The 27,170-nt window shown below is 37.2% G+C and overlaps 1 protein-coding gene across 1 annotated transcript in view; it reads right to left on the bottom strand.

Annotated features, from left to right (window-relative positions):
* The window catches only part of NOX4 (NADPH oxidase 4), a 164,994-nt gene that overhangs the window by 114,801 nt on the left and 23,023 nt on the right, over positions 1-27,170 (bottom strand). The window contains exons 3-8 of the mRNA XM_044258341.1: positions 24,313-24,423; positions 22,668-22,752; positions 19,525-19,622; positions 16,012-16,039; positions 8,719-8,791; positions 3,825-3,905 (exon numbers count right to left, since the gene is read on the bottom strand). Coding sequence (XP_044114276.1) covers positions 3,825-3,905; positions 8,719-8,791; positions 16,012-16,039; positions 19,525-19,622; positions 22,668-22,752; positions 24,313-24,423 — 476 coding nt within the window. The remainder of the gene's footprint in view (positions 1-3,824; positions 3,906-8,718; positions 8,792-16,011; positions 16,040-19,524; positions 19,623-22,667; positions 22,753-24,312; positions 24,424-27,170) is intronic.

Below are 27,170 nucleotides of genomic sequence, written 5' to 3'. Positions count from 1 at the left end.
CTTTCTCCAAACACTGTCTCCTTGGAAACATTTTGGGCTATGATAAACTGGGAATGCCAGCTGTGTTTCCAGGCAACATTGTTTATTATTGGTGGAATGCATCTGGACCAGGAGGTCTATGAGTGAACTATAAAATCATTCAGGACTCACAGACCTCAGTTTACTGTGTGAGGTGTGTTCTCACAATGGAGGGCATCCCTTGAGGAGATTGGGGCTGCTACCAAGATACTGGTTTCTGTGGAGCTTGAGCCTTATGCAAGGCAAGGTAGTCCATGCCTACCTATGTGGCTTATTCATCTTGAAACTAAGTTGGGGGGTGAGGGAGAAGAGGTGGGAAATGATTCCTAACCACCAGAGGGATCCCCACAGAAGGACCTGACATTATCCTATTGACTTTCCAGGTTTCCTATCCTCTATTACTCTACTCAATCAAGCGAACCTGAAGATAGACGATAGCCTATTGTGTCATATTAGTGTGAGCCTCAAGACGAAACCACAGTACACTCTGGTGATCACAGAGATACATACATACATATTACGTATTATGTACATATATTATTTCCTTCCTCTAAGCTAATGGATTATTTTAACCACTATACCATTGAGTAAACTTCTTCAGTTGACACACTTTTCAGAACACTTGGGGTAGGGGGCGCCTGGGTAGCTCAGTCAGTTAAGTGGCTGCCTTCAGCTCAGGTCATGATCCCAGGATCCTAGGCTCAAGCCCCAATTCAGGCTCCCTGCTCAGCAGAGAGTCTGCTTCTCCCTTTCCCTCTGCTTGTCACTCTGCCTACTTATGCTTTCTCTCTAGCTCTCTGTCAAATAAATAAATAAAATATATTTTTTAAAAAAGGAACTCCTCTGTTTAAAAAAAAGAAGAAGAATATTTGGAGTATATTCTTTGTAAAATCTTAGGATATGCTCTTTTTTTCCTTTGTGATCTGATGTTTTTGACACATCCTTGTCTTTGATCATTGTAAACCTTTGGTTTTCTCTGCAAGTATTATTGCAGCCAGGCCTTTTTGTTTTGTTTTTATTTTTATTTATTTGTTTTTATTAAGTTTTGTATTTTAATTCCAGTATAATTAACATACAGTGTTACATTAGTTTCAGTGATTCAATAATTCTAATCTTTAATCAATGTTCCGTGAACCCCAATGTTTATAGCAGCATTATCAACAATAGCCCAGCTATGGAAAGAGCCCAACTGTCCATCACTGGACGACTGGATAAAGAAGATGTGTGGGGTGTGTGTGTGTGTGTGTGTGTGTGTGTGTATACGTATATAACACGAAACAGAACATGAACACAGGGGAAGGTAAAAAAGATCGGTAGGGGAAGCAAACCAAAAGAGACTCTTAACTATAGAGAACAAAGTAAGGGCTGATAGAAGGAGAGGGCAGGGAATGGGCTAGATGGGTGGTTGGTATTGAGGACACTTCTGAAGAGCACTGGGTTATATGTAAGTGATGAATTACTAAATTCTATACCTGAAACAAATTTTACCATATATGCTAACTAGAATTCAAATAAAAACTTGAAATTTAAAAAAAAAATAGTGTTCATCCTGATAAGTGTACTCTTTAACCCCTAATTAATCACTTATTTCACCCATCACGCCACCCACTTCCCCTCTGGGAACCATCAGTTTGTTTTCTATAGTTAAGAGTCTGTTTTTTGGTTTGTGCTTTTCTTTTTTTCTTTTGCTTTTTTGTTTTGTTTCTTAAATTCCACAGAGGAGTGAGATTATATGGTATTTGACTTTCTCTGACAGACTTAGTTCACTTTGCATTATACTTTCTAAGTCCATCCATAGTTGCAAATGGCAAGATTCCATTCTTTCTTATGGGTGAATAATATTTCAGTGTATATATATACTACATCTTCTTTATCCAGTCATCAATGGGTGAACACATGAGCTGCTTCCATAGTTGGGCTACTGTAAATAATGCTGCTATTAACACAAGGCTGCATGTATCTTTGATTAAGTGTTTTTGTATTCTTTGGGTAAATACCCAGTGGTGTGACTGGTAGATCATAGGGTAGTTCTATTTTTAACTTTCTGAGGAAACTCCGTGTTGTTTTCCACAGTGGCTGCACCAGTATTCAGGCCCACCAACAGTGCAAGGCGGGGGAAAGGTTTCGATATCTCCACATCCCTGCCAACACTTATTGTTGCTTGTGTTTTTTGTTTTACCCTGACGTGCGGAGTGATATCTCACTGCAGTTTTGATTTGTATTTCCCTGATGATGGGTGATGTTGTGCATCTTTTCCTATGTCTGCTGGCCATTTGGATGTCTTCTTTAGAGAAATATCTGTTGATGTCTACTGCTGATATTTCAAAGATTTATTTATTTTCTAGAGAGAGTGCGTGCTCATGAGTGGGAGGAGGAGGAGAGGGCAAGGGAGAGACAGAATCTCAAGCAGACTCCCCACTGAATGTGGAGCCTGATGTGGGGCTTGATCTCACAACCTTGAGATCATGACCTAAGCCAAAATCAAGAGTCGACGCTTAACCAACTGAGTGACTCAGGCACCTGTTCATGTCTTCTGCCCATTTTTTAATTGGATTATTTGGTTTTGGGGTATTGACTTATATCAGTTCTTTATATATTTTGGATACTAAATCTTTATCAGGTAAATCATTTGCAAGTATCTTCTTCCATTCAGTAGGTTGCCTTTTAGTTTTGTTAATTGTTTTCTTCACTGTGCAGAAGTTTTTGATTTTGATGTAGTCCCAATAGTTTACTTTGCTTTTATTTCCCTTCTCTCAGGAGACACATTTAGAAAAATGTTGCTCTGGACTGTTAGGCCTTTTTAAACTAAAACCTGGTAACTCCATTGCTATAAATTCTGCAGCAGCAGGACATAAGGAATTCCTAAAAATACAAAAACTAAAATACTTTCTTGAAATCTTCTCTTCTTACTAACTTTCTCTTAGAGATTATCAGAGCATAACCATAGAGCGCCTGGGCGGCTCTGTCAGTTTACTGTCCAGCTCTTCATTGTGGCTCAGGTCATGATCTCAGAATTGTGAGATCATGCTCAGTGTCGGGCTCCATGATGGGCATGGAGTCTGCTCAAGATTCTCTCTCTCCCTCTGCTACTTCCCCCATCTCCCTCTACTACTCTCTCTAAAAAGGAAAAAAAAAAAAAAAAAAGGATATAACTATAGAGGACTGCAATTTAAAAATTGCAATACTGTGGGGCACCTGAGTGGCTCATCTGACTCTAGATTTCAGCTCAGGTCATGGTCTCAAGGTCCTGGGATCAAATCCCACACTGGGCTTCACCTTCAGTGAGGAGTCTCCTTCTCTCTCTTTCTCCCTCTCTCTCTGCCCCTCCACCTGCTCACTCTCTCTCTTTCTCTCTCTCTAATAAATACATCTCATAAAAAGAAACCTACAATACTGTGGACAAGAAACTCTTTCAGTTGTATTTTTTTAAAGATTTTAATTATTTATTTGACAGGGAGAGAGAGCACAAGCAGGGGGAACTAAAGAGGGAAAAGCAGGCTCCCCACTGAACAGAGGGCCAGATGTGAGTCCAAGCCCAGGACACTGGAATCATGACCCAAGCTGAAAGCAGATGCCTAACTGACTGAGACACCCAGGTGCCCCAATTCTTTCAGCTTTAATACATTTTTACACTACTTTCATTAAAATATGCTATGCTAAAAGTAGAACCATCTTCATTCTTGAGACTAAGAATTCGAGTAACCAAATAATTTTACCACTTCCTATGAAAATTCCTATAGTCTTTCATTACCCCATTTTAGGTATACATGTTTTTAAAAATATTTAAAAATATTTTTTAAACTTACCCTGAAACATGTAACATCAGCAGCATGTAGAAGACAAAGAAGAGATTATGAGTATACCAGAAGATGTCATAGTTGGAAACTCTGAAAAAGCAAATAACTTCATTTCAATGCTAATTTACATTCCATCATTTCAGATACATGTCACAATTGAAGAAAGTTAAAATAAGAGTTATCTCAGATTCATCTACTAGTATCAAAGTATTAACACATCATGCAGAGAGAACTGACAAAATTATAAATAACACTTTATAATTTTGAAGGTTCTTTGTATTTCAAATAAAGATACATGGAAGGAATTAAAATAAAAATTTTAAAGTTATGATGATGTAAGATTGAGGAGTAGGTAATAGAATGTTAATATGCACCTTTACTGTCCTTTTGATCACTATGCTCAATTTCCAAATGATATCTACAACAAATAATGCTCTTATCCCAATACACACTGTGCGAGTAGTCCAAAGGAAAGGTAAATTGGGAGAAATTAAATAAATGCTCATTAAAGTTTTCTATTCTTTTCCTGAACAGCATACATGCTAGAAATAACACTTTGGTGTTAGTGGCCTGGGGGAGAACCAAGAGCCTGAAAAGGAAAGGGTATGATAAGCACCATCTATGAAATTTTTAAGAAAAGTAGAAAGACTTAATAGTTACTTCATTTCATATGTCTGGGTGGATATTCATATCAGAATCTTGGAGGTAGAGGGCAGAAATTGGTAAAAGCTTCTCAGAAGATTCGGTTACAACCCCTAGACCCTCTTAGAAACCCTGATTTAAGCAGTATCCAATTGACTGGCATTTACTTTATCCACAGCTTTTGCTATCTTGCTAACAAGATCATTATCATTCTTGTAACATATGTCTTTTTTGCACGTATCTGATTCTTTTTGAACCTAAATTCCTAGAAGTGGAAATACTGCGTCAAAGGACACATATTTTGTTTTTGATACACATTGCCCATTGCTCTCTGAGGACATGTATCAATTATAAACACACTATAGAGTAGGAGAGCCTGTTTCTCAAACCCAGACTCCACTTCATATGTTTCCACTATTTTGTATTAAGTGGAATTGGGTATTATTTCCTTTGTGTGTTACTTGCTTTTAATTCTTCTGTGATTTATCTCTTCATGATAATTATCCATTTCTACATTTTCTTAATTGTTGTGTGTAAACTATTTAAATTTTAAGTATATACTAGTTCCATATAATTACAATAATTTATTATTGGGCAAAGTTTCTTCTAAATTTTTAATGGCATAATTTTTTTTACAGTTACCTCTAACTTACTAGAATTTCATTCATACAAATTTACTTTCCTCACAACTTCGTTATGGCATCTTTTTTATTCAACAGCTTCATATATATAGAAAAGTCCCTTCCAGGACTTTCTATGAACTCTGTCATTAGATTCAATTCCTTGGTCATTTTTGCAATTAAGTCCTATTCTGTTTTAAGTTACTGAAGAAGCCTAATCATGCTAATGTTTAGTAAGCCACACACCCCCTTTTACTCCTCTCTGGAACATGTACTTGGATGTTCCCTCAGATGAACTTTGGAACGGTTTTGCTAAGTTCAAAAACAAACAAAATAATCTATCTTGGATTTTGATTGGAATTGCAAGAACCTATAAAATGACTGAGGAAGAACTCCATCTTTATGGAGTATAAAGACAGTCTTTATTCAAATCTCTACTTATGTCTCTCAGTGAAGGTCTGTGTTTTTCTATATAGCTTTCAATAGTTTTTCTTTTTTTTTTTTTTTTTAGATTTTATTTACTTATTTATTTGAGAGAGGGAATGAGAGAGAGCATTAGCAGGGGCAGGAGAGAGGGAGAAGCAGGTTCCCTGAGAAGCATGACCCTAAGATCGTGACCCAAGCTGAAGGCAAATGTTTAACTGACTAAGACACCCAGGTGCCCCTCAATAATTGCTTATTAAATTTATTTCTAGATATTCTTTGCTTTTGTTGCAATTGTGAGTGGTACCTTTTTATTTTATTCAATTTTCAAACTGATAATAGCTGTTACATAAAAGCAATTTTTAGTATTTGTTTTTGTGTTTATTTACCTATTCCAAATCTTTTAATTAATTTGGTATAATACTATTCTTTTTCCCATAGTTCTTTTGGATTTTCTGGCTAGACAATTTTATATATGTATATTATTCCATTGGGAATAATGGGAAATAATGATGACTTACTGTTGCATTCTTTCTAATGATTCCATTTCTAATAATTAAAATTGTTTCATTTCTTATCATATATAAATAATGATAGAATTAAAAATACCACTTAGGTTTTTCCATCATTTTCTTAGGAATGTATCTTATGTTTTTTTGGTAAGTATGATCTCAGTTCTGGCTTTTATATTTTTTTAATTTTATAAAGGAAATTAATTTCTAGTTTATTCTACTTATTCTAATTCAGAACTAGAGTTCAGATTTAATCACCACTTTAAAAAAAACTATTGAGATGAAAATATGTTTGTATTCCTATCACCTGTTATTAAAAATATATTAACTTATTTTAAAAGATTGAGCACTAATGGACCACTGGTGAATTACTAGACTATATTCAACTACTCAAACAGAGGGGCCATTTGTTCACTCCATTTCTCTAACGTTTTATTTCCTCACTGGTAAAGACAAAAGGTAGAAGAAGATTATCTCCATGATCCAGGGAATCCCTGGGGATTCCATGATCCCCGCAGGGACGCATGGGTGGCTCAGCCATTAAAAGCATCTGACTCTTGATTTTGGCTCGGTTCACAATCTCAGGGTTGTGAGATCAAGCCCCACATCAGGTTCTGCACCAGTGGGCAATCTGCTTGAGGATTTTTCTCTCCCTCTCCCTCAGCCCCTCCCTTCTCCCCCCATCTCTATCACTCTAATATAAATAAATGTTTAAAAAAAATTCCATGATTCCCCCAAAAAGTTTGGAAAAAGTAGAGATGATTTTATATCTTTTAAAGAAATGAAAAATGGGCACCTGGTGGCACAGTCTGTTAAGCGGCTAACTCTTGATTTCAGCTCAGATTATCTCACAGTTCTGCAAATGAGCCCCAAGTTGGACTCTGCCATCATGTGGAGTGTGCTTGGGATTCTCTCCCTCTTCTTCTGTCCCTCCCCCCATTCACACATGGGTACACTCTCTCCCTCTCTAAAATAAATAAATATATAAATCTTTTTTAAAAAGAAAGCAATGAAAAACTAAAGATTAATAAACATTCATTGAATTATTACGACCACAAATGTTATGGCTTAGTTGAAAATAGAAGTTGATCTTTATATTCCATTTTACAAAACCATCTCTCAATTATGGATTTTTTTTTCTAGATGTAGAACACTCAAATATCTTCACTCTTGCAAATAAATGTCAGATGCCCTAATTTTCCTTCAAGAATATCTAAATGAAATTTTTTAAATGAATGCTTTACCTAACTAAAAGAAAATTTCTCCCCACAAAACTGGCACTCTCATACACTGATGTTAGAGATTTGATTCGTGTTCTTGTAAGGTGATTTTTAATTCCTATGAAAGTTCATAGTGCTAATCTCTGAGTGGTGAGTTTACTTGTTATGTTTTATTGCATGTAGATATGAATACAGATGGGTTCAGAAGTGCAAGGATAGACTCATTTTAATACTCTGATGGGTTGGGGCACCTGGGTGGCTCAGTCAGTTAAGCATCAGACTCTTGATTTCAGCTCAGGTCATGATCTCAGTCATGAGATCGAGCCCTGTGTCCAACTCTGCACTAGTACAGAGTCTCCTTGAGATTCTCTCTCTTCCTCTCTCTTTGTACTCCCCAACCAGCTTGATCACATGTGTGCTCTCTCTCTAAAATATATAAATAAATAAATATAAATATAGAAAATCTTTTTAAGAAATACTCTATTGAGCCATTATTTTTAAAGTGTGTATATGTGTGCAAGTATGTGTGTTTCCATTAAATTTCACATCTCAACAGCGAGAATGATTGGGGATTCTTGAATATTATGCTTTCTTAAACAAAAAGTTTGACCAGAAACATGAGATGCTGCAAAATTGTATGAAATACAGAATGCATCTATCAGAAGGAACATGTGAAAGTGCTCATGAAAATGTATGCCTGCAGTTGCTCAAAGCCTAGATGAATAAATATGTAACTAGATGAATAAATATGCATGCAGATATTTCTGATTATTTTAACAGATGTCAACTAACCATGGTTCCCAAGCTTCATTTAGAATACTACATTAAATTGCTGTAAAACAAATTCATACCAGGAAATGAGTTACAAAATAATTGTGATATATTCCTCTGATACATGTTGAATTCAATCTCATGTCTCATAGAGATACACTATCCTTCAGATGGAGGAACTCAAATTTCCTTAGTCATCCAAAAGTCTCCATATGTTTCCTTACGAACACAGAATATTTGACTCAAACAATGAGAATTTTCAAAAACAGGAAATGATACATAGAAATGTTTTCTACTTCACTCCTAGTTATCCAAAATAGTCCACTGGCCAGAATGTTGATTGTATTGGCTAAGCATTCCAGTTAATTGAGGCTTTTTCTACATATGAAAGTGAAGATAATCTGAGGAAAATCTAAACACTCTGGCCAGTAAACATTGAAATAATGACTCTGGGGGCACCTGGGTGGCTCAGTCAGTTGAGCTGCTACCTTCAGCTCGGGTCATGATCCTGGGGTCCTCGGATCGAGTCCCGCATGGGCTCCCTGCTCAGTGGGAAGCCTGCATTTCCCTCTCCCTCTGCCTGCCACTCTGTCTACCTGTTTTCTCTGTCTACTCTGTTTTCTCTCTATCCATCTGTCAAATAAATAAATAAATCTTTTTAAAAAAAGATTAAAAATTAAAAAAAAAAAAAAGAAATAATGACTCTGACACTCACCGTATTGCGTATGTAGAAGCTGTAATCATTAGGAAGAGCACCAACACCATGCCAACCCCTGTCAGCCCAGGAACTATAAACAATGGATAAAAGGACATTTCAACTTAAACCATTCTGAGAAAAAAGTAGAAAAATTATTACTTTATAATCCAAATTACCATGTTGCTCTGTGGGAAGCCCAATTCCAGATCACCTATCTCCTTGTATGTTCCATCTCCAAAAAAGCCTTTTTAAAATTAGCACAGTTTCAAGGTACTTAAGATAAAGCAGCCTTTCTTTAAAGCCTTTCTTTAACAGAAGAGTCCACCTTAGTATTTTCAAGTAGCCCACTCAGAATGGTGAATGTGTACATACTTGGGACACATTCTACCAAATGCACATACTATATCGAATGTCAGTGATGAAGACAACAGACAGTTTTGGAACACCGAAAAAAGAAAAGAAAAGAAAAAGAAAACAACAGACAGAAATTAAATATATATTTAATGGAGAAGCAAAGAGGGACAGCAGGGAAAACCTTCCAAAGACATGAAGAAATGTGAAAGATGGAGTGTTAAGATATGTCCATTATATTGATATTGATGATGGTTTCATGGATATATGCAAGAGTCAAAACTTATGAGAGTATGCATTAAATAGATATAATTTATTAGATCCTAATTATATATTAATAAAATTGTTTTAAAGGAGGGAAAAATACACAACAGGGCTGGGTTGACATGGAACACCATTTACTGTGTTGTTTTTTTTCCTGCACCACAATACTAAAACTCCCTTACTCTCTCAGCACCTCCCTCCCCTTTTATGGAACTAGTATCTGCTTCAGTTTCAATTCAAATAATTTCTTTTGTGCTTTACTATCTAGAATGAATAATTTTAAAGATTTTATTTATTTATTTATTTATTTGACAGAGAGAGAGATCACAAGTAGGCAGAGAGGTAGGCAGAGAGAGAGAGGAGGAAGCAGGCTCCCCGCTGAGCAGAGCTGTGGGGCTCGATCCCAGGACCCTGGGATCATGATCTGAGCCGAAGGCAGAGGCTTCAACCCACTGAGCCACCCAGGCTCCCCTAGAATGAATAATTTTAAAGAAAAAATAAACAAAGCCTAAAGCTTCTAAAAACCACAATGTTAAATATAGAACAAAACAACAGTAGATCTTAAGGAAAAAAAAAAAATTAGAGTGCTGATGTTTCCTTAGTATGGAAAATATGATGTAATCAGTGCTTCTGATATTATATAATACCATTTTTTAACAAAGAAAAAACTGTGCAAACCTGTTGGTTTTCAAACTTAATGGTGATGTGACAGGTGGCTAAAAATCCAATGTTAGCCCATATAGCATAGCCTAAAAGAATAGTTGATATGCTTTATCAAAGAGAACTAAAATCACAATAGTCTCATTTCTTATTATCTTATTCCTACCAAATAAAATATCCTGTCGATAAGTTACATTATTTACTACTACAATCATACAAGCAACAGTAAGTCCCAAATAACCCGGAGCCAAAAGAGTCCATCTTAAATCTATATGGAAAGCTATTGAAACAACTGTGTCTCCAAAAGCACAGGTGTCCCCCAACTTCTCTCCTTGCCAAAGAACCACCTAGGAAACAGAAGGGCCATCATGAGCTACAAGCACTAGCAGAAGCAGACAAGCTGGGAAGAACAGAAGAGCACCATAGGTATGCTTCATTAGAATCCCAACAGCTTAGAAACACTGCAAAGTAACATTAGAAATCTCAGTACACCAGTTAGAATGGCCAAAATTAGCAAGACAGGAAACAACATGTGTTGGAGAGGATGTGGAGAAAGGGGAACCCTCTTAACACTGTTGGTGGGAATGCAAGTTGGTGCAGCCTCTTTGGAGAACAGTGTGGAGATTCCTCAAGAAACTAAAAATAGAACTTCCCTATGACCCTGCAATTGCACTACTGGGTATTTACCCCAAAGATACAGATGTAGTGAAAAGAAGGGCCATCTGTACCCCAATGTTTATAGCAGCAATGGCCACGGTCGCCAGACTGTGGAAAGAACCAAGATGCCCTTCAACGGATGAATGGATAAGGAAGATGTGGTCCTTATACACTATGGAATATTATGCCTCCATCAGAAAGGACGAATACCCAACTTTTGTAGCAACATGGATGGGACTGGAAGAGATTATGCTGAGTGAAATAAGTCAAGCAGAGAGAGTAAATTATCATATGGTTTCACTTATTTGTGGAGTATAACAAATAGCATGGAGGACATGGGGAGATAGAGAGGAGAAGGGTTTTGGGGGAAATTGGAAGGGGAGGTGAACCATGAGAGACTATGGACTCTGAAAAACAATCTGAGGGTTTTGAAGGGGCGGGGGGTGGGAGGTCGGGGTACCAGGTGGTGGGTATTATAGAGGGCATGGATTGCATGGAGCACTGGGTGTGGTGCAAAAATAATGAATACTGTTATGCTGAAAATAAAAAATAAATTAAAAAAAAAAACTAAGAAAAAAGAAATCTCAGTACAGTGGAAACAAATTTCTACTTGTGAAGAGCCACATGAGAAATTAAGGAATTAGTTTTTGTATACTTAATAGTTGGATACTCTTTCTTCCTCAGTCTTCCCAATGTACAGATTTGGAAGCCTAATGAGACTTCTATTTCCTCCCATCCAAGTACTAACCAGGCCCGACCCCGCTTAGCTTCCGAGATCAGACGAGATCGGGCGCGTTCAGGGTGGTATGGCCGTAGACAAGACTTCTATTTCCTGATGTGCTTAAACCAAATCATCTCTTCCCTACACTTCTTTCCCAGGGCACTCCTTTCTCCTCTTTCCCATTGCCCCAGGTGAGTACTAACTTCCTAGGGGTAAGAAAAGAACAAGATGACTGTACTAGTTCACACTAAAAGACTAATAATACAGAGAAATGCTGTTTACAAAGAACAACATGCCTATAAAATGTCCCAGCCTTTTTATTCCCAAGTATTTCCCCAAAATACAAACATATATCTACATAAAAATTTGTTCAAAAATATTCATAGCCACTTCACTTTTAACAGTTAAGGCCTGTAGACAACTCGAATTTCCATCAGCAAATGAATGGATAGACAATTATGGTAATCTCTGTACCTGGAAAATGAATCAGCAGCTAAAAAAAATGAACTGTACACGACATATACAAACCACAAAATCATTCCACTGAGTGAAAAAAGCCAGACACTCTGCCCCTCAAAAAAATCCCAAGAGTATAAACTCTGTGATACCTTTTATATAGTATTCTAGAAAATCTAAACTATTCTCCAGTGATAGGGAGCAGATTAGTTACTAAGAGGAGTAAAGGGCAGAATGCATTATAAAGGCACAAAAAACTTTTTGGAATGATAGATATATTTGTCATCTTGATTTTGGTCTTGATTTCATTAAGTGTATACATATGTCAAAACCAACTGAATAACATAATTTACATATGAATAATTTCATGTACCTCAATTATAACTCAATACATTTGAAGAAGAAAAAAAGAGGTCTTTCTCTCTGGCTTTAAGTAATTAAAACAAAACAAAACCCTTATTTGGCCAAATGAATAAATAAATGATAGAATCCCAGATGGCTCCAAGATGTGAAATGTGTGGCTGGACAGGCCTTTCCAATAACTGTCTTGGGGCTTCATTAAGGTCTACTGGGTCTGCCCACAAGGTTTCCCATGTGGTTCTAAATATACCAAGATTAGTTATGGAATGTCTACAAATCATTTCATGAGGACACCTGAAAAAACAGTATGTTTAGTGTAGAGGCATAATTTCTAAAGTATATTATTTGAACATTAGTTTCTAGAGATATTAATTTCTATTACTCAAAAGTGTAATAACTATTCCTTGAAGAGTCACGGGACACATTAGTAAATTAAAGTCTCTGGCAAGTACTAGTACCAAGAAACCAGTTTAAATTTGAACGGATCTTTCCTCAAACATTTAACTAGAGAAATGCTTTTAAGAGCAGAACATGGAAAAATGTATTGGAAAGATCTGGGGGGTGGGTAATAAAATAGTTGGCATCAGTCATTTGAAGATGAAGCAGACAGCTTAGCCAATGAGATACCCATTCTGGGATTAAATAGCCCTATTACTGTCCCTTAGGACAAACCCCAATCTCACTGGATCTCATCTGTAAACTTAGGAGAATTAATTCAATGCTTTTTAATATTCTTTCAGATTTATGACGGTATCTTTTTTATCTAAAGCATTCATGTTTCCTTTCTAGCTCCCAGACGTATAAAAAGACCAAAGTTTGTAATTTAAAAAGTAACAGACAGATCAATGAAGGTAAGTTACTTAAAATTAAAAATGGGGGCACCCAGGTGGCTCAGTGGGTTAAAGCCTCTGCTTTCAGCTCAGGTCATGATCCCAGGGTCCTGAGATCGAGTCCCACACTGGGCTCTCTGCTCAGCGGGGAGCCTGTTTCTTCCTCTCTCTCTCTCTGCCCGCCTCTCCGCCTACTTGTCTGTCAAATAAATAAATTTTTTAAAAATCTTTTTTTTTAATTAAAAATGAAGAGAACAAATTAGGGGCGCCTGGGTGGTTCAGTCAGTTAACCATCCAACTCTTGATTTCAACTCAGTTCATGGTCTCAGGATCAGAAGATTAAGCCCCATGACAGGCTTTGCACTCAGTGGGGAGTCTACTTCTCTCTCTATCTCTGCCCCTGCTCTCACTCTCTCTTAAATAAATAAATAAAATCTTTAAAAAATTTATTACAATTACAATGGTCCCCCCCCACCAAAAAAAGGAGTACTTTAAGAAGCTATGATTTTTTTGTCACTGGAATTAAACAAACAGAGGCTAGCTAACTGATTATCTGGATGCTGTAAAGGAGATCTATGTATCAAGTAGGAGAGTTAAACAATTGGCTTTTATTTTCAGTGAATATTTTCTGGACATTTGTAGTCTACTGTTAAGTGAGAAAAAAAAAAAAAAAATGAATTCTGCTCTAAAAGAAATGCCCGCCCAGTGTGGGAGACAGGATAAGCAGACAAATGCAACCTAGGACATTAAGTGCTAAAAGAGAGCTAAGCTTGAGTGTTTTCCAGGTACATCAAAAGGGACCCTAACCTAGCTTTCAAGGACAGCTCAGCTAAGACCCAACATATTAGCCTCTATTACTACACACATTTCAGGAGTCAGGAAGAACAGGTTGGAAATGACTAAGCTAGTCAAAACTTACTGGGCAGAGTCACTTGCCAAAATGAAGAACACTCTCTCTTTGAATCATTCAAATTATGAAGCAAAAACTATACTTGTTTCCTTAGGAAAAGACATGTTTGTATGTTTATTCTTATTACTTTTTATCTATGCATATTACATTTGTTATTTAGTTGCCTTTAAAATGAAGGACTGCGGTGTACTGCCATTTCTAGATGAAACTGAGAGATCATTTTCATCCATACCCAGATGTGGTCAGAAATATACCATCTTGTACTCATTATCCTGTTGTTTCTAATGTAACTGGAAACACAATTCTATTTGTTTATGACGGTTTTTCTAATTGAAATTGGATACTGTGCATTTTATTCTCATCATACCAGCTTCTACCAAATTTGGAAATAATGTAGAAAATGTTTTGAAATGCGTATTTGAACAATCCAATCTTTTAAATTTGTTTTACTTTATATATTACTTTTTTTATTTTATAAATTCTTAATTGGACTGTTTTTTAACATTTCTTATTGAGTGACCTAACTACCATATTTTATGTCACTTGAACTGCCACAGGCTTTAGTTTCTCTGAAACAACCTTAATTTCTCAGTTGTAGATTATGTTGAAAAATATTTAAGGACAGAGAGAGAGAGAAGACTTTATGTAACATTAAACAAACGAAAATCCAAGAAACATGTTAGCTAATAAAAAATAGTCATTATCACTAGAACATCTAAAAACATGCATGCATTCCTCTGTCAGAAATGTTTTTCCTAGGCCTAATGATGTTCAAAGATAGCTATGAAATAGTTTTTCATACATAGTTTTTCATACTTTTTCAAACATTTTACATGTCCCAGTGTTTCACCCAGATTTAGTGCTATAGAAGGTAATATTAAAAAAGAAAATATTAAAAAAGAATATAAAAAAGAAAATATTAAAAAATATTAAAAAATTGATTCTTTCTGTAAAATGAATTCATATGAACCAAAACATATATTGATTCACACATAAGGTTTTGTTTTTCTGTTTTTTTCTCCTTCCTACTTTTCATCCAATTCTTAAAGCTTAAATTAAAAACATGCTTTCAATGTGCAAAGTTGTAAGCAAACCTAAAATAGTGTTCCTAAAGAGAAACAGTGAAATACCTTGTAAGTGGCAAACATCCTACATAAATAAACAGGAAAAAAACGCATTTTATAAATCTAAATATACAGTTGTGACAGGGAAGGGGAAAACACCAGAATTATTGCTATTTTTATCATAAAACTGATTGAAAAGAAAAACAATACATTTGACAGATCATGCCTCAGTCTTATATGCAATCCTGATCCTTAATGGGGTGTTTATGGTAGCCAAGCCTATGTGACAGACCTTATCAATAACCTAATCATCCTTATCCCTGAAATAATGTGCTAAAAAGCCCCCAGATGCAGTTTTTGGCTTTTGTCCTTATAAATGCAGAGTTGAGAAAAAGAAAGATTTTAGTAGAATTATACTAACATCAGGACAAAATTTTGAGATGTTTACATGTGCTTTAACAAATGAATAGTCTAGACTGAGATTTCATGGACAATATGCTTGAGAAGGAAAAGTAAATTAGAGTTGAAAAAGGAAACACATTTCAAGAAAAACAAGCAATTTTAATGACTGTTCATTCCTCCTCTTTTTATGTAGGTTATAAGATCACCAAATGTCCTACTAAATTACTGAGTTATAGGAATTCCATCGATAATCAGTTATAAGAATTCCATCGATAATCAGATAATCTTCCAGCACCTTGAGGGTAGGAGCCTACTCCATGTGTATTATCTCCAGTACCACCTGCCACAGCCAGAGGCACAGAGTAGGTCCTCAATAACCATATGGCATTGCACTGTTGTTACTGGAAGAACATATGGAAGGCAAATGTGTTTACTTCCTTTTACTCTTCATTCATTCGAACCCCACTATTTGCCTTGCCCCTCTGTTTTCATTGCAACTTAAGTTTGGTAAGAGTTGTTCTGATTGCAAATTTTCCACATTATATTTAACATACATTGAATTGCTGTGTAGTTCGATGATGCTTATTCTCAAAGATTTGCCTGAATCTTCAGAAAGAGCAATGAAAAACAACTTACCAGTTGTGAAGAGAAGTTTTCTAGGATCCTGAGAAAAAGGGAAAAAAAATTGACTGAAAAACAAAATATTGACAATGTAAAATTCTACAAGGAACCTTCTGGGTATGTGATCCATTAGGCATTTAAGACACTATTCTCTCAGTGGAAATGAGAAATTCAATCAGGTTTCATAATGTTTTCATGCAACACAGGTTCTGGGACCAGGATATTTGGGGTGGGGGTGGGGAGTCCTGCCTCTGTCACTTATAAGCAAGTTTCAGAAATTCCCTAATTCTCAGCTGAAAAATTAAAAATATCTACCCCAGGGGTGCTTGGGTGGCTAAATTGGTTAAGCGTCTGCCTTCAGCTCACGTCATGATCTCAGGGTCCTGGGATTGAGCCCCATGTCCAGTCCCACAATGGGTTCCTCACTCAGTGGGGAGTCTGCTTCTCCCTCTCCCTCTGCCTTCCCCATACTCATGCACAAACTCTCTCTCAAATAAACAAAATCTTAAAAAAAAAAAAAATCCAACACAGAGAAGACTGTCCTTCTGAGATACAAAGAGCACTGAATAAAAGTCAGAAAATGTAGACTTTCATCTTAATGGGTAATTACAAGCTATTAACAGTGGCCTGAAGCCTACCCTTTGACCATTTGAAACTCAGTATCTTTGACTATAATGTTCTGCACCTATAAGATGTTGAGACTGTGAAAATCAAAAGTGAGAAAATATACAGGGAGGGTTGTCACTATAAATTCAGTGCAAAGAATACTAACTGAATACTTACAATGTTTCAAGTACCATGCAAAATAGTGATGATACTCAAATACAGAGAATAGGTTTCTATTACTCAGAATTGTAAAAAGTAATATTGCTAGTGTAATCTGTCCTTTAAACTATATCTTTCATAGTGAAAAGGACCTTAGGCAACTCCCTTTCTATCTCTGGAAAACTGAGGTCAATCCCCAGGAGATCTGTGGATTTGTTTTTCATCCTAATGGTGCGTAGTATTGCACAACTTTGGAAATTCTTTCCTAGGCCTTCTTTGCTCTGGAATCAGGCCACCCTGTATCCAAAGTGGGAAGCCATTCATATGAAATAATTTCAGAAGCCACCTTCAGAAAGGGTGGCTTTCTAAGGGCCACCTGCCTAGCAAGAGCTCCTCATCCCACTGGGGTCAGATGACTTCTACCTCTGCCATTAGGACACAACTCAAGGCTAACCTAGAGGAACCTAGTATATAAACAACTAGTGAAAATACAAAACGAGCTGAACAAAGTGGTATTACCAGAAATATGGATACCAGAACAAATAGCCTTGGGAACTCAGAAGACAGAACAGTTACTACTGCCTGTGAGTGGAGATGGAACGTGAAAGTAAGAGACAGTTTTGAAGATGACAGCATGAGGCAGATTCAGCTAGGCCATCAAAAACGTGCCACCCAGGAGCTAGAGGCTGGGTCATTAGAAGTCTGGAGAAGACAGAGAGTACAAAGCAAAGGACAACAGGGTGCATGGCACAAATCTTTCTTTCTCAAATACAACTCAAGGAAGGCTGTACCTGTTTATGCATGCAGTGCGTGTGTGTGTGTGTGTGTGTGTGTGTATGTTTTCATCCTCCTCTAGCACACTGTCTGATGCCTACTAAGGGCTCAAAAACATTTATTAAAATAAAGAAGAGGGAGGAAAAAAAAAGAAAGAAAGAAGGAAGGAAACAAAGAAAGGGGAAATAAAAATTTAAACAATGAGTTACTATTTTTCATATGTCAGACTGGCAAAAATTAAAGAAAAACAAAAACAATTGAGGGGCGGATATAAGCATTCTGATAAACTTGGTAGAAGTGTGTCAACTAATGAAGCCTTTTTGAAATACAACAAGACAATGTCCTTCAAAACTAAAAATGTACATAGCTTTGAAACCAAATTCTACTTCTAGGAATCTGCCTAGCGGAAGCATATAAAAAATTAATTTATTGGAGTGTGGTTCATAAAAGAAACTCAAAAACAACTTAATCATCTGTGAATAAGGAAAAGGCTAAATAAGGCTAATAAGGAAAAGGCCAGCATCGGGCTCTCTGCTCGGCGGGGAGCCTGCTTCCTCCTCTCCCTCTCTCCACCTGCCTGTCTGCCTGCTTGTGATCTCTGTCTGTCAAATAAATAAATAAAATCTTTGAAAAAGAAAATGAGAGAACCATTTCAGTTCTTAAAGAACCAAGATGACAAAAACAAAAGAGAGAGGAGCAAAGAAGGAAAGATAAAGAGGCAGGTCCATGGCAAACATAGGAAACAAAGAAGTCCACGTCCTGTGGGCTGAGGGGGATAGAGGAATGGGGGAACCCGTGGGAGACAGAAACGGTGGTGTCTCCAGTTCTGGGTTCTGGAATCATTCTGTATGAAGAGCGTCTGGAGGAGCTGGTTTTCACAGTTGCTCTTAATGCTGGGTGCTCACCCCAACTAGCTGGTGAACTTTTAACAAACATCAAGGCCGGACCCCAACCCAGACCAGTTATATCATATTGGTGTTTTTAAGAATACTAGAGTCTTATCAAAGGACTTATGAAAGGCTACTGGCGATTTTGGTTTCGCGGTTTGTTTCTGTGTTCATTGCTAGTTTTCTCTTTCTTCTATTCCACGAAGGATATCAAGCTCATAATCATAGCAGTGTTAACCTCGGTAACTCCAGTGACACATGGAAGAGAAGACAGAGTAGGGGAGTTGGAGAACAATCTTACAAACTCCCTGCCAGACTTAGCGGAACAGGGCGAGGAGATCCATCTCCATTCCCAGCAGTTTTTGATGTAGTCTTGGCGTGAAGGAAAGGCAGACTGAGGACAGGATAAAGTGCTGAGTGAAAGAGAGCTAACATGTGCTCATTAGGCTGTACCCCAGCTCCCCGCACATACAATTTTATCTCATGGGGGCCGCCCCCTGGAGAAAAGCAACCCTCAGTCAGATATTGCATGCTACAGAACTCAGCTCAAGTTCACCTGTATCAAGGATTAAAACAAAACAAAACAGAGGAACACTAAAACTCAGTGGAGTTTTTAAAGTCAAATAAACAGATGATTCAAGATCTTCAAAGAGTCAACCCGCTTTTCTGCCCTCCCCACTCACCACCTCCAAGAACAGCATCTGACTTATTAAAAAAACAGAAAACAAAATAAATAAATAACATTAAAAAAATAAAATAAAAAAAAAAACAAAACACAAAAACAAACTTGTGCCCGTGAAGACACTGTGGACAGTCTCCACTGGATGGAAACCAGACAATGCTGCTGGGAAGCAGGAGGCAGGCCTCAGGGGCCCCCATCTGAACGCTGCAGAATATAAAAAGTGAACACTCTCGAACTCCCATTTTCAGCAGGAGATACTGTGAAATAGTAATTACCTGTATTTTCTATTGAAAAGGAACAAAACTCAACTTGACAACTGCATTTTAAAAGCACTCAAAAGGAGCAGCAAGGTACAAATTTTCCATGAAAATCACAGACCTTTATTAGTGGGCTCACGACAAGTGAAAGGAGACCACCCACCTCATCTCGGTATCTCGCCGCATTCAGTTCAGCAAAATCCTCGCTGAAGTTCACTGAGAAGTTGAGGGCGTTTACCAGATGGGCAGCCACGTGCACACCTGCGAAATCACATGAGGCTCAGATCAATAGGATTTCCATATACGCTCCCAAACCTCCCAAAGGGTCCAAACTTTGACAGCTACCTGAGCAATAAAATATTAAATTGAAAAGGGAAAGTTTAAAGACCCCAAAAGTCTTGATTACAGACACCTGGGTATTAGTACCCCTGGGGATAAAAATATATGTTTATAAAAAATAAAAAATAAAAATAAAAATAAAAAAAAGAAGAAATCATGTAAAGAAACTGAATTTTCAAAGGCCAGAATTAAAAAACTAGCATGTCAGGGTTAGGAAACAACATGTTCCAGTGTGTGATAATATGGTCATGTATTTATTTATTTAAATAGCTCCTGGATATTTGAGTTTTTCTAAATTTTTTACCTCTCCTTTAGCTCCAATCTGTTATAGGTCTTGTACACTTCAACCTAAAATAGAGGCTCATTGAAAGACTTTCAGCCAGTTAAAATTTCTCACAATCCATAACTTCAAGAATTTCCTAAATTTCCTAAACCCCACAGCAAACGTGTTGGCAATCACTTCATTGGGATTAAAAACTCAGGAAAGTAAGAATTATTATTTCATCATCAGCTTACACTGGCAGAGTAAAGAGAGCTCAAACAATGCAGAGCTCACACAGAGGATGGAATTATTAGGAAATTATAAGAGAGTTGAAGAAAAACTCATTTTGGCACAGTCAAGAAGAAGGAAAATTATCTTAGGAGGCTGGACAAGGAAGGAGCAAATGAATGTGTGCATTGGATGAGAATGCCTTCTCCCTTCCCAACCTCTTCTTGTAGGAGAAATAGGGTCTGAATTAACAGTACATTACAATGTACTAGAAAGGATGACAGATAATTAATTGGAAATCTGGTTTTCTTGCTGCATGGCTACCAACACCTCAGGTTAGTTCTCTGTAAAATGACAATGACAGAAACAGGAGACTTAATGAGATAAGTGACCTGAACTTTGCTAGTGAACCATTATAGTCCATACCAATATAGGGCGTGGAGTTAGTCAACAGAAAACGTGCGGAGAAACTGGAAAACTTTACAGTTCTTTCCAACCTAGCACATGAGATGTAGTTATGCCAAGAGTTCTGAAGGACTCACAAAGACAAATAGAAGTGAGAGAAGGACTAGAATGCTAACTAACTTCAAAGTTAAAGGATTGATAAGCTCCTGCCAGAGTCAAATTAGAGGAAGGAAAAGGTCTCATAAAAAGTGGACAGGAAGTTAGAAGGGGGTTAACTAACAAGCAAGGACCCAATTCTAAGGAAATTTTTAAGAGGCAGTCCAGGAGGGATTCGACTATGGCACAGGCATGAAAGATTATTTAAGAAGAACAGTCTGTGTCCTCTAGCTTTAGCATGTCTAAAATGTTTAAGTTAAAAAAAAAAATCCCTTCATTTTAAATCAAAGGTTTATATGTTAACTACATGTTTGTGGCTTCTTCTGAATTCTCCTGGAAAAAAAAAAAAAAAAAAAAAAAAAGCCCTAGGTATCAGTTGTTTGAGATATACCCTTAAGAGAAAGTCCTTTCTTTAAAGGACTTCCAGGTCAAAAGAAATTGGAGCTTCTAATTTGGGGCAGCAAAGAGAAAGCCAGGCTGGACATTTTGAGTAGATTTTTCTGATTGAATTCTCTCAATAAAACAATGAAGTGGGTAGAAACATCCCTTTGTCATAGAAGGTCAGAAGAGGCCACCCAGCTAAGGTCAGACAACTAGTGAGTGGCAGAATGAAACTGTGTGGAATGCATGTTCATTCATGGCAAGACTCTACAGGATCTCAGTCTTTTGGTTGTTCTCCAGTGGAACCAGAATATTTGGACACAGCTACAGTGTAGCACAAACCAAGTTACAAATGTGTCCACATTCCCAGACCCTCCCGCTTTCCTGACCTTTCACTCCCTCTGTTCTAACCCAGCCCTGACCCTGGCCACACACTCGGTCCTCATCTCATTCTGGACTCTTACTCCATCCCCAGCCTCTTGAATGGTATGGAGTCCTGATCCCACCCGAGCCTCTCTCCATCTCCTGCGGGACCCACCAATAAAATGTCCAGGGACAAAACAGTGCAGATGCCTGTTTCAACAATACCTGGGAACTTTTTAAAAGTGAAGAGCTTAATGACCTCTCAGTAGTGGCTGCACAAAGATCTGCCTGATTCAAAGTAGCCATATAAACATATCCAGACCAAATGTCCCTGGTGTCAAAACAGCTCTGTCCTGTCAAATCATGACTAGAGGAAAATGTCAGGTGCTATGCCACTGAGATAATTAACCCCTGAGTTTGTAAATTATAAAAAATTCCATCCTAAAAACTTCTTATGGGCGATATCATGCTGTCAATCATTTTATGATTAAAGCAACAACAAATCAAAGACCAGAGACCTTATGTCACACAATAAGCTAGAAAGGCAGTTGGGGATAGATCCTACACAACCTTGTTTCCAAATTCCATATACTTAATTAATGTGTTTATCACCTGCCGTTCCAAAATTTGAAAAATATCACATAAATATTCAGGATAAAAACTTATTTTAAAATGACTCTTTTAAAAAACCAAAAGACTCTTGCTTGATATTTTAACTTGGAATTGAACATTTGACATTTAATACCAAGAATTAATATCAAAGAAATATTTATCAAATATACTTCTAAATGGGATTACATTCTATGAATGTACATTTCACATTCTTTTTTGTATGCATTTGAAGTCCTATCATATCTTTATTTTTAAAACTTAAAAACATTGGTTTCTTTTAGTCTTTCTAAATGAAAGTATTTACTTATAAAAAACCATTCTTAAAAGCTTGAAGGCCAGCTCTCATATATTGTAATGTGAAAACTATATCTATAATGTGTAAGACAAGCTCATTTTCTGTAGTACCATTGGCAACTCTCTTTAAACACGTGGCAGAGAAAATTAAGATATGGAATGAGACGATCACAAGTTGGTGACAGCAAATAATTTGCAGAGCCACAAAAATGCCATTCATAACATGTGTTCAAAGGTAGCATTTTCACCTCTTTTGGTTTTCTCACCTGAAAAAATGCAGATAGTCACACCACAGGTTATATGGAATGTTCGGCTTTTATCCAACAATCTTCTGGTTCTCCTGCTTGGAACCTAAATAAAATTCCGTGTGGTGAAAATGAAGCAGGGGATAAGATATGTGTACAAAGTTTTTCTCTAGAGCATTGTTCATGATGTCAAAGTTTTAGAAATATGACAGAGGCTTAGGAATTAAAACTTGGTGAGATAATTGTGATATATCTAATCAGTGGAACACCTAAACCATTACAGAGAATGTGAGAAGACTTGTTATTTATATGGAAATATGTGTCATATATATGGCTAGGTAAAAGAAGGATAACACATAAACTATACTATAGTCCTATGTTGTTTAAAATTAATGGCATTCTATGCAAATCTGAAGGCCTTTCCCCAAATCCATAATCTGTGGTTGTTTTAGCACAGTATTAAGAGAAACTCTCACTGATTACTTATTTCTGGAATGTTTGAGTTGTACAATATAGATGATTTCCTTCTGTAGTCAAAAACTAAGGTGATTTTTAAATGAAGCAATTCCATCTATGGGTTTAAATGCCTTCTTGATCTTATAAAGAAATAAAATGTCAAGCATCTTTGAATACCTATGTTTCACATCAGGGGACCACTCTTTAAGACTTATTTAAATACTGAGAGACTTAGGTGGGCACTTTTCCTGCCGTTTATCTTCTCTTTCTTCACACCAAGCCAATAGCTAGCCATAGGAATCAGAACCTAGCATTTTACAATAGTAGGCAACCTAGAGAAAGAGTTATTTTCACAAATTACTGCATTAAAAGTAGAGTTTCTAAATATAATTACTGAAAAGTTTGAGAAGTTTTACTGCAGTAAATCCACTCATATGGACCACATAGAACATCCAAGTGACCTCATACAAAAAACTTCTTTTAGAATATCAGTATTAATTCTGCAGTGCCTTATTATTTCAACAGAGAAAAGAAACACACACGCACAAGGACAACCAAAGACAAAAAAAATATTTTGTTGAGTTTTAATTTCCAAAGTGCTTTACTTCATTTTACAACATCACACATGACATCACATCTTAACCAAGACATCTCCGAGACTATTACACAGCTTAAAACATGCATGTGTTTGAAAAGGAGATAAATTGCCACCAACACCAGTAGTCACTGTATATTTTACTCCAAGTGCACAGAGCTCTAGCTTCTAGGTTGCTCACCTGGTCTTAAATAATTGAGAACACAGGATCTCATTGAGGCAAAATCTCAGAAGTGGGACTGATCTTAACTCTGCCATTTTGCTAGTCTCATGACATTGGTCAAGTTCTTTAACATCTCTGTGCCTCAGTTCATCTACAAGACCCACAGAATCATCGTGAGGATTCACACCTACCTCAGTGGAGTGCTTAGCACCATGTCTGATAACACTATTAATAGCCATTTCTATTACCAACTGCCTCTATCTAGCATTGCATAATAACTCACTGATCATCTTGGCAGGTGACACGGTCTTTACAATCAACTGGTAGATGACAGCAGATGCCAGAAGTCAGTCTATTAGAAGGTCAGACCATGAAAACTAAGTAGTACTAACTTGCTGCTGTTCCACTTGGTTTTGATCCTAGAATCTATGAACAGGATTGTTCGTTCTTACCTTCTGGGATCCTCGAAGGTAAGCCAGAAGCGTCCGACACACAGGTAAAAGGATAAGGCTGCAGTTGAGGTTAAGAACAGATGCGGAGGCTCTGCTTAGACACAATCCTAGCTGAACAAATAAGGCAAGAGTCAAAACACTGTCAAGGCAAAGACAGACTACAGGCTCGCTGCAGACCTCACTCTGCTTCTTTTTGAAGGACCATGCCAAAATCCCAACTTCTCTGAGAATCTTGAACAACTGTCTTCTTCCCTCACCAAAAACCCCAAAAAGAAACGGGTCTCTTTCTGCTCTGCACTGCCATAAAACTTAGTCTTCCCTCATTTCTACTAGTGTTATAAACACCTGAGTACATTTTTCTGGCGTGAAGTCAATTTTTTGTTGGGCCCCCCACTAGACCATTGTGAGTAGCCAGGGCCCTCCAGACCCCCACACTGGTGCCCTTGAATCCTCTTTTCAATTTCAATTTCAAATAAAGTTTTTTCATTTGTGTTCTCTCTAGAACACCCTGACTACACAACCTCCTTCCAAACCACTGCCTGCCTGCCTTTCAGCTCTTCACCCTACTGACTCTACCCGTCTTGCAGGTTTTACCTTGAGCACTGCGCCTCTAGTGTTCTTCCGTGACCCAAACCTAGGAGGGCTCCCAATCAGAAGTGTCCCATACAAAGATAATCACGACCACATTATGTGATATTTTCTTTTCCAAAGAATCAAAACCCACAATGTGGAGGCTATACTTTCTGGCAACTAATTCAAAATCAAACTCTTGCTAAATTGTCATCTGCTATTGTCTATTCCTACCTACATTCTTCATATAAATAGTGTATCACATGAAAACAAGAGATGGGGTCTTATCTGTCCTCTTGTCCTAAAATAAACATAAAAGTACTTTAGTTTAAGGATATTGACTAAGAAATACATATAAGTCAGATGCTTTTCTTATCTTAAAATTATTCACTCTCCTGAGAGTTCCAGCTTAACCTCTGGCAAAATAGCAACTCTGTTACAAAATGTTAGTTGTCAGCACATGAAGTATTGCTCCTGAAGGGGAGATGGGGTAATAAGTCATGTCAGGAAAGCAATAATTTTCATTGACTTATATAAAAAGTAATTAATATTTCCAATTAGGCTATTTCTACTCCATGAGTTAGAAAACCTTAGGGATATATTGCAATGAATATACTAGTAAGTAGACAAATAGAAATAATCCCCTCTAGACTATCTTAAAAAATACTAAATATAATATTCTCACTTTATGCAGCAAAGCTATTATCATTTCAGAGTGATGGGTTTTTGTTATCTAGGCCTCCAGAGAAATAGAATAATTGTGATTTCTTTGATCTGGCATCTGCCCATGATAAGAAAATTTTAGCTCAGGGGATTTTAGATGATAATTTTATCGGCAATTTTAATGTACCTGAACAATAATTCATTTAAAATGTATCAGCAAAAATCTCTCGTATAAGTGTAGGACTTAAGAGATACAAATAAATTACCCAATTTTCTTTTCTAGTTCAATGATTTAAAGAAAATTCTCCTATTGTTAATTTTCTAACCATTTATTGCATGCCTGGAAGTGTTTTATTGTTGTGCTTACATTAAATCACATAGTAATCTAATTCAGAGTGGCTTTAAGTGTCCCCTTAGGAAAGATGGAGTTTATCTTGGCATTCCACTTCTTCCTAAACGATGCTGTAAAATCTACCCGGAAGTCTTACCAAAGACTCATTTCCTCATGTATGCTTGTTCTGGAAGATGCTTAGTTTCTCAACTAAGATGAGAATTTCTCTTTATTAGGTTATCAGAGTACAAAACTCCCTCATTCTGAAGCAATGGGGAAAGTAAGGAACTTGGAGACAGGTCCCAGTCAAGTGGTGCAGTCATAGGATACCCCGTGATCTACTTACTATGTGGGTGACATCCTACAGGGAAGAGCCTTTGTTTTACTTAGTCCCTATTAGCGCATGACCACTGTAAGAATCAGCTACCTCAAATGTTCACTAAAAAGAAAGGACCGCCCCACGTTATGCCAGGTCCACTCTGTGACTGATTCAGGTCACCATTCCTAGAGCTCTTAACTGCTACTCTACTCTACCAACTTCATTCAAGTCTGTTGTCACTAGATGGCAGTATTACTTCCACGTTTAGAAGCCTACCTGTCAAGGACTCTAGAACATAATAAACTGAGAGTTCCACATGCAATTTTAAAATCACAAATATATTTTAGATAAGTATAAACAAATAAAACTTAGCTTACTCCTTTTTATGGGCTGAATGTCTGCACCTCCCCAAGTTCATATGAAATCTAATGTCGAAAAAAAAAAAGGAAAGAGAGAGAGAGAGAGAGGAGGAGGAGGAGGAGGAAAAGAAAGGAAAGGAAAGGAGAAGGAAGGAAGACAGGAAGGAGGATGGAGGAAGAAAGGAAAAGGAAGGAAGAGAAAGAAAGGAGGGAAGGAAGTAGGAAAGAGAAAGAAAGAAAGAGGAAAGAAGGGAGGGAGGGAGGATGGAAAGAAGGGAGGGAGAGAGGGAGGGAGGGAAAGCAAGAAATCTAATGTCATAGTATTTGGGAGTTTTGGGGAGGTAACTGTGTTTAGATAAGATCATGAGAGTCGGGCCCCCATTGCAGGATTAGTGTCCTTATAAGAAGAGGAAGAGGCCACAACTCTCTGTAGACGCCATGTCAGGAAATAGCAAACCTGGAAAAGGGCTCTCATCAGACACCAAATCTGTTGGCGCCTTGATCCTAAACTTCCCAGCCTCCAAAACTGAAATATATGTTCTCTTAGCCACTTGGTCTACAGTATTTTGTTAGAGAAGACTGAACTAATGCAGTCCCAAAGAACATCATAAGAACA

Source organism: Neovison vison, chromosome 7 (genome assembly GCF_020171115.1).
Source record: "Neovison vison isolate M4711 chromosome 7, ASM_NN_V1, whole genome shotgun sequence".
In the NCBI taxonomy this organism is placed as follows: Eukaryota; Metazoa; Chordata; class Mammalia; order Carnivora; family Mustelidae; genus Neogale; species Neogale vison.
This window is presented reverse-complemented; position numbering and strand designations above follow the sequence as displayed.